General features: G+C 49.4%; 1 protein-coding gene across 1 annotated transcript; it reads left to right on the top strand.

The window, feature by feature from the left end:
• Positions 1-4,677: 4,677 nt before the first annotated feature.
• Positions 4,678-8,328, top strand: nrip1 (nuclear receptor interacting protein 1). The gene has a single exon (XM_022745936.1). It carries the CDS (start codon positions 4,678-4,680, stop codon positions 8,308-8,310), a length of 3,633 nt encoding a protein of 1,210 aa, XP_022601657.1. The 3' UTR covers positions 8,311-8,328.
• The last annotated feature ends 605 nt before the right edge of the window (positions 8,329-8,933 follow it).

An 8,933-nucleotide genomic window follows, 5' to 3' on the forward strand; every position in this document is an offset into this window, starting at 1 on the left:
CGGCTCATTAACAAGGAATGTGTGTGTGTGTTTAATTGATGCACTAATTCTCAGCCACTCAGGAAATGGCCCTTGGGTGGGTCTTCCAAATGGCACACAAATATTTACTAAGGACACAAACATTTTTGTAAGCACATCCATGCAAGCCTGGGCATGAAAGGTGAGGGGAGAGACTATCCGGGTCTGTGATACAGTGCAGCAATATCATCACCGTACTAGCTAGTTTGGCTGGGTCCTCTTCCAGTCAGCTGGGCTCTGAACCGCTTAGATGACTCATCAGTGTGCATGAATTCCTCTATGCTCTCTCTCAACCCCAAGAACTCTTTGTACTGATGAGTGCAGATGAAGTTAAAGTCCGCCCCCGCACTCCTCGTCCAAGGCCAGATGCAGGCCAAGAACTTAAGCACTCCGGTCCCATTTTGTTCAAGTCTGAAATGTTAGCAGTCAGTCATCACACAGTGTTCCTCGCATTCAATGGATCGCCTGTGCTACTTAACACAAGAGGACTGACTTTTCAGCATTCATCACATATTACATTTCCTTTATGTGGGGTACATCCATGGGTTTCTGTGTGGGGGCGTGTGTGTGTGTGCTATGCATGACTTGTTTGGTCAGTGCATCCTAAGAAGTGGGTCAGAGTGCCCTAGTTCTCATTGTGTGTGTGTGTGTGTGTGTTTGTGTGTGTGTGTATATTGCATTTCAGTGTTATTCTGTCCTGATTGACTTATCTGCAAAAACATTTTCTTGCTCTGGCTCTCCTGCTGTTTGGTAGCATGTTATTCTCTTGTTTACCCCTCTCAAGGTGAACAAGAGCTTTTAATTCAACTTTCCTCCGGTGCACCCGTTCACTGGTGGAAGGCCTGGAACAACTGCATTTGGTCAGGTAGCTTATGTTTTGTCTTATTTAATCATGTCAGGGCATATTGAATTTACAAATAGCGGTCACACGGCATGTGTAAGTGAGCTACCCTGTTGAGTATGTGCAGCAGGGCTGGGCTGCAGATTACATGATATAATAGTGTTTAGGCATCGCCTCTCCTTTTAAATTCCTTTAACCTTGACTCCCCTTAAATGCAGGGAGAACACATCTGCCAGGCTGGTGTCAGACATTAGTAATACACACCACTCGGGCAGCATTGTCACTTTTTATTAACGCCCAGAGCTTTGCATGGACACCAGCTGTTGCATCAAGTGGAAAAGCCTTAGCGGTATGAATGACCTTGACTTTAACTGCCGCTCCTTTGGCTCTTCCCCTTTTTAATTCTTTTGTTTGGTCTCATACATTTTAAATGGCTTAAATGGATTACCATTCCTGACAATGAAGGTCAGTTAGGAACTCACTTTTTTTAAGATCAAAAAAGGCTTTATTACCAGTGTGTTCATGACTGAGTGTCACTGGGTGGGGGTGGTGTGGGGGAGAGGGGGGAGGGGGGGTTATAATGTGGAGGTCAGTAGAGGAGATGAAGGTCATATTTTAAGATCTAATTCGTGACATCTGCATTGACACATTATTATGTCGACCTTCTGATAAATCTGTGTATCTTAGGAACCAGCTGAGAGTGTAATGACCTTTCCTGCTCCTGGTGTCTTTTTAAGTATACGAGGAGCGAAACACACAGAGAGAGAGAGAGAGAGAGAGATGAAGAGTCCACCATTCAGAGGATGATGAAGCTCTCACCCCTCCACATCACTTGCCCTCCCTCTCACACACGTACGTGGCTGACTATAGGGGCAAAAATCACTTTAGAGTGGTGCCTGCTCTGTCATTGGCTGACATTGTCAAGGATAATGGATAATCACCACAGAAACCGAAGAGCAGCTCATTGGTGCTGTGGTGTCCCATGGTGGGGGAGGGGGTGGGGGTGGGTGGTGGGTGTTGGAGGTCAGGCATTTTGGGTGCCACCACCTATGAGATGACATGTTAACAGATGTATAAGGTCATTTTCAATGTATACACCAGGGGAGATAATGTAATAGTAATGCACACATCACACACTCTGAGAGGGGAAAGGAGGGGGGGGCTGTTTGCTGTAGGGGTTCAGTACAGAGGACAGCTCTCCCTACATTAAGGTCATTTATTTGTTAACAGACCTCTGTCACTTAGGAGAACATATTTTTTCTTGCCCTTGCTGTGGCAGGACTTTTTGACACTGCTTCTGTCATTACACGTCTCTCAAGAGGCTGAACGTCCCCTCTTTTTTTTTTTCTTTTTTTTTTGCAGACTAATTCATACTTTATGTGAGACAGTGAATGCAGTAGTTCTGTTGTAGGAATATAAACTAATATAGTGCAGTATCAGAGTGTCCCGGTGCTGCCTTGTCTGCTCTGTATTGAAAGTTTCTTTGGGCAAAAACATAGACAAGGTCATGTTTAATTCCAAAGGGTCACTGCCGGCAGCAGAGAGATTAACAGAATTTCCCATGTTGAAAGCATGTCAGCGTTTCTTTTCCATTTCCATTTTTTCTCTCACTAACTACAGGGGCCGTATCATGACATTTTAGTTACTTTCCCAAGTTATTTTGAAGGTAAACATGTTTACTGTGCTAATCGATGTGGTGTTACAGGCCATTCTATTATAACTGCGTTAAGCTTACTGGCGGGAAAATAGCCCTAATCCTGAGCATCTAAGATTAGCATGACAGCAGACGTCAGATGGCCCAGTGTGACCAGGTTGGCTTTTGTTGTTGTCAGATTTAGGTCAACAGCTTAAAGATGGCCTTGAACTGTAATTGACGCTGATGGGCCCATCTCATTTAAGTTTTCCTATTCTATACAATAAGGCGGAGTCTGAAGAGTCTCATCAAACTGTGGACCGACTTGATTGTTTTCCACCTGCTACGCAGACTTAATTGCACACTGATGAACTTAAATCCAGCTTCTAATCCCAGCTCATTTTCAAGGTGTCATTAAAAGTGTCACTTTGTTGCCCTCACTGTCATGACAACCTGTGGACCTTGGCCACGGGGGTGGATTTCAACCTGATTATAAGCCTGCTGCCTTGTTGTTTTTGGCCCTTGCTACTGCTCTCTGTGAAGTATTTAGACTGGTGGCTGCGTGGGTTGCCGTGGCCTTTCGTCATAATCAAGGGCTGCTGTCCTGTTGTGTGACCTCTATGTTGGTCCACTCAGCGGACACCAAAGGTGAGGACAGCGTCGGGGAAAGGACACGAACAGCAGCTGAGGCGAGGTGGAAACTCTGTATTAATTAACCTTTATGGGATGTGGCCAGGACTGTCGGAGGTGTCCTGTATCCACGGAAACCACGCTGACAGGGTTCAGAGCAGAGGTCTCCCAGGGCAGCACCGCTGACACTGTCATGGCAACTGGCACAATGCTCACCCTGGTGTCACTGGCGCTGCCCTCCTGACAGTGGTGTGGTGTGACAGGTGCACCTGATCCTTAAGCCAGCCATACCCCTTGATACACAACACACACACACACACACACACACAAAATAAACACACACGACTGTCAAGTACAGCGTGTCCGTTAGCTGTATCCTTGCTGTGATTCTCCACTGCCTTTGTACTGTACTAGTAAACACAGCTCACATCACATCAGATCAGTTCATGTTTTGCTCTGATTTAAAAACAATTCAGCCTCAAAAGAGCCAAGCTCGATAAAGGATTCACAGCTGGCCAGGTGTTGCTGAGTAGCCGCAAGAATGGTTATCACTTTGTGCATGTGCGTCGGCAGTATGCACATCTGCATGCACGTATTCATGCGAGTGGGTGAGTGGGTTGGGCGGCCCCTGCTCTGTGTAGACTGAGGGTTTGCTTGGTGTGAGATGCTGCTCAAGTGCATAAGGAGCAGAAGGCGGTAGGGGGGATAATCCACTGAAATGACAAGCTGCATAAGAAATTATTCACAGCTCTCACAGGGCCCTTCACTTTTGAAAGACATCGCTGTGAGGGGCTTACAGCTCAAGACCTGAATGTTTTCAAGGTAGTGGTCTTGAATTTTCAATTTGGATCCAATCAGGCCTAATCTACATTTGTCGTCTGTTCGGTGGCTGTGAAGGGAGAGTGCAGAGAGGAGAGGGAGCCGTGTGCAGTCAATCTGAAATGTTGCTAAGTAACAGAGATGGCAGACAAGGTGGTGAAATGAATGTGATATAGTGCTTTGCAAATCCCTGCTTCTCACACAGTTTCTCCTTTTTCTCCTCTTTCCTTCCACCCAACCGTCCCTTCCCTCTGTTCTCTCTCTCGCTCTCTCCCATAGGTCCCCCATGTGAGATCTGCAAAGCTGAAAGGCGCCACTGACAGAGCCGCAGCCGGGCCTTAGGACAGACATCCCAAACATCCACAGCCACGGAATGTGTCAACATCTTTGTGGTGAAATCCCGCTGACTCCTTGCTTGCTACTCACATAAGCCTGGAGCTGGGCCTTCTGGGATCCTACGGTGTTTAAAGGCATACAACAATGCCTGGGAGGCCCACCTGCCCCAGATTGCCTCCAAATATGGCTGCTGTTTTATCACAGTGCTGACTGTGTCCACTACGGAGAGGGATCACATCCGGCCAGTGCATCCTTCAGCCTCCAGCAGACTCACTCTGTGCAATTCCCTGCCTTCTTTTTGTTATTTAGGAAGTACATGCCACTGTCAACCAGATGACCTAGTGGACATTTGTTTCCCAGTAGCCGTGCTGAACCATACGAGGGGATCCTAGTATTGAACATGACTCATGGGGAGGAGCCTGGCCCTGAGACACACAAGGATTCAGCTGTTCTAACTTATCTGGAAGGTTTACTGATGCATCCAGTGGTGGCCGGGCCTGGGGCCACGGCAAGCGGGAGATCTGAGGCTGCCCATAGCAACCAGGAGCAGGGTGACAAGGTGGGCGGGCCCTACCAACTGCCCAACCATGGCCCCACAGCTCCCAAGGCTGGAACCAATGGGCCCACACTAGGTTCTTCACAGCACCTGAAGAAGGCCCGCCTACTGCGCTCTGGAGCCTGGAATGATCCAGGGAGCCAGCGGATGAGTTCACCCCCAATGGAACTAAATGGTCAGGGGGGAGGCCTGCAAAATGGAGCTCTAGAGGGATCTCCTCATGCTGGGGAGAGCACCCTGTTGGCTTCTCTGCTTCAGTCATTCAGCTCACGGCTTCAGAGTGTGGCAATGTCTCAGCACTCTAATAAGCCCCCCAGTGAGTGCTCCTCTCCATCCAAGGCACCACCTGCAGACAAAGACCCACTTCCTGTGTATGGGACAGCCTCAAGCCGCTTGAAGGGGCTAATGAGGAAGAGCAAACTTCAAAATCACAGTAACACACCTTACAGTCGACGGGGACACAATCAGGACAGACCCCCTGAATCACCTCGGTCAGCACATAGTGCCACGCCCCCCTCTGCTCCAGCAACTGCTGAGTCAGTTTCCTGTGCGGAGCGTCTGAAGGCGGTGGCCAACATGGTGAAAATCCGTTCTAGTCCAGCACCTTCACCCAAGCCCAGCGTGGCCTGCAGTCAACTGGCACTGCTGCTGTCCAGTGAAGCCCATCTCCAGCAGTACTCCAGAGAGCACGCTCTCAAAGCCCAGCTCTCTGGAAGATCTGCCAGCGAGAGACTAGCTGCCATGGCAAACCAGCAACATGGCCAGGACAAAAGGCCACCTAGTGTGGGAGGGACTCTGCCTGGAGCCCCAGACACCCTAAGCTCCTTAACAACCCAAAATGGAATGACGGCAACGAACACAATAACAACAACACTCTCTCGAACAGCCCTGTCGAGTCCACAGAGCCCCTCTTTGCTGCGTGGCCACAGCCAAAGCTCCCCAGCCACTCCCCCACATGCTCCAAGCCACACTCACAGCCAACCACCGAGGGAGAAGCGAGGCTTTGACTCCCGTCCAACCCGCCCCCCCCAGACATGCAGCAGCCTGCTGCTCCTGCTACTCAACAACCACAACAACCAGAAGCAGCTGACCAAGAATGGGCACCTGGAGGACAGCTGTGGCATTCTGCCACCGAGCGGCTCCTCCTCCGTCACATCGGACAGCGAGTGCTCCACCCAGGAGAGGAGCATGACCAAGGACAGCAGTGATGCAGAGAGCTCCTACTCGAGTTGCTCTCCCATTGACCTCTCCATAAGAAACCGGGCCAACATACAAGACACAGGGCCCAAAACTACCACCCCCTCTTCCTCCTTCTCCTCCTTCTCTTCTTCCACCTCTACCCTCTCTTCTTCCACCACAGTGTTTTCTTCCACCCCAGTTGCATTCTCTCCTCAAGCCTCAGCTCAACCTTCCACCACAACCTTTTCTCCATCCTCTACCATTGTCTCCTCTGTTTCCAGTGCTATTTCTTCATCTTCCTCTTCCTCTATCTCTACCTCCTCCCTGGACAAACTAACAGAATCTTTAATAAACAAGTGGAAACCAGAGCCAAGTCAAGGATCAAAGTTGTCCAAGAACAAGGAGTCTGAAATGAGCCCAGACCTAAAATCCCACCCTAAGGTCACACTAATGCAGCTTCTTCTCGATCGCAGAAACAATGAGATGGTCAATAAGAGTGTAGGTAACCAGGATTTGCCACTTGATATATCTATGGCCACCATGTCTCGAAGCCAACCAAAGGGACTGGTGCCATGGGAGGAGACCAGGACAAAAAGCCCCACAGATAGGCCTGTAGCCCCAGCCCAGCCCCTCTACTCACTTAGTCGTGACCCTAGCGGTGCCCTATCCCCGTACTCCTACCCGTCCCCCCACGTCCAGTCCAGCCCATTGGACTTGTGTAAATCTAAAACCTTCCCTGCTGAGAAAGCTTCAGAGCCCGCCTTCAGTGCCAGTAAACTGTTGCAGAATTTGGCTCAGTGTGGCACAGCTTCTTCCTCCCCACCCATCCCCTCCAGCAAAGGGCTGGGCCAGGAGCTTGATGCCAGCAGGCCTATTGCCCTGTTGGAAAGGCTCAATGCTCCAATTCACAGGACCACCACCACTCCACTCTCCGACAGACCCTCAGGCAGTGGCACACCTTTCAGTCGGAAGGAAGCCTCTCCTCCTGTATCACAGATCGAGAACCTTCTGGAGAGGCGCACCGTGCTGCAGCTCCTTTTAGGAACAGGCTCGGCTGCTGCTACAGTCAGCCGCAAAGAAAGGCCCAGTGGGAGGAGGAGTGCGGAGGTGCCAGGGGCGTGTTATGAGAAGAGCCCCGGTGCCTGTGACACCTCCAATGGGCCTCCTTTGGATGTAAAGGTAAAAACGGAGATCATGGAGGGGGTGGGACCATCCTCTGCCATGTCTGATGACTTGACTGGCAGAAAGAGACACAGTGGCTATGAGAAGAGTAGCCCCCTCTCAGACTCACAGCAGGACTTAAAAACAGAACCACGGCCTGCAGAGGTCATAGCAAAATATGGCCTCCTCAGCCAGCTGCTTAAACAACAGACTGCTACCTACTATACCAGTGCTGCTATGCAGACTGAGTCACAGCCCAGACAGGTTAAAGAGGAACAGAGAGAGTATCCAAGCCCCAGTCCTAAGAAGCGACGCCTCTGCTCTGATCGGACTGACAGTTTGAATAACACCAGCTCTCCAAGAGCAGTGGACACTGGTGACACAAACATTTTTGCCTCTTCTGTTGTTCAGGAAGAGCCTGAACAGCAGAGGAGTCTGAAGGAAGAGGAGGCTCCATCCAGGAGCCCACCGAGTGAAACCCTCACCAGAGAGAGCCGGGGCTTCAATGTGCTCAAACAGCTGCTGCTCTCTGACAACTGCCTGAAAGAGCTGTCCCAGCAGCCCCGGGGGGCACCCAGTCCCTCTGTCCTACAGGCTAATGGCAAGGCCAACGGCAGCATTCTCAGTCAGCCTGCCCATAATCACAGCTTCCTCCACCTGCCTGGCTGGCACCCTCACGGTCCCCTCAACTCAGGGCTACAGAGTAATCTCAGACCACTGCCCACCCCCCCTGCAGGTGACAGCCCTATCCGCAACCCCTGGAGCCGCCACCCAGCTCCATGGCCTGTCACTCAAAAACGGGACCCCCCTACTCTAGTCAAACAGGAGCCTGAGAGCCCTGTGCGGTGGAGTAGTCAGGAGAATGAGGAGGAGGAGGGTTGTGACTCAAACCCGGACTCTCCCCGGCTCTCACGCTCTAACCCCATCCTGTATTACATGTTGCAGAAGGGCAGCATTCAGATGAGGAAGGAGGTGAGGGATCAGGCGGAGGGGACCCAGCCTGTGGTGAGAGTGAAAGAAGAGCCAATCAGTGACATGCATGCCTATGAACACAGTCTGCGCTCCACTCCGCAATCACCGACCCACAACGACAAGCACAGCCATGAGAGCCAGGGGCTGAGCCAATCATCTGACTAGAAGTTGTATCAACTACAGAAAAACAACAAACGGAAATCAAATTCATTGACTCTGTTTATTTTTCCTTTTTTTTTAATGACTTGCCAAATTGGTTTGATGAGACAAAAACAAAGAATGCAAAAATGATTGTCCATTTTTTTTTTATTAGTGGAATAGAGCAAGTTCAACTTCAAATGCGTACTTGCATTGCTTTCTCTATTTTTAAATAGTGAGGTCATGGAATGGTACAAAACAGATCTATTTTGGCAAAATGTCTAATTGATACAACCAAATCTACACAACTCTCAAATTGAACCTTTCTCAACAGTGATTATCAAGCACTTCATATTTGATTTTGTCAGCCATGAAGTCCTCCTTTACAATTTGGTCTTGTTTTACACTTATTATTTATATCTTAATTGCACACATATCACTGTTCCATGCCCTCTTTGTTGCCTGCCCTAAAACATTTAGAGAGAACACTTCATGCAACATTTATAATTGATGACTCCAAAAATGTTAGCGCTCAGTTCAGTGGACATTTATTTATTTTTTTCCATCAGAACATTTTCCAACAGAGTCCCATCAATTTTAGATAAGATTCCAAATAAAGTCACTCTAGAGCAGGCACAGCAGTCTATTAC

The sequence above is a fragment of the Seriola dumerili genome, unplaced genomic scaffold, assembly GCF_002260705.1.
Source record: "Seriola dumerili isolate Sdu_G_001 unplaced genomic scaffold, Sdu_1.0 BDQW01000091.1, whole genome shotgun sequence".
Taxonomy (NCBI): Eukaryota; Metazoa; Chordata; class Actinopteri; order Carangiformes; family Carangidae; genus Seriola; species Seriola dumerili.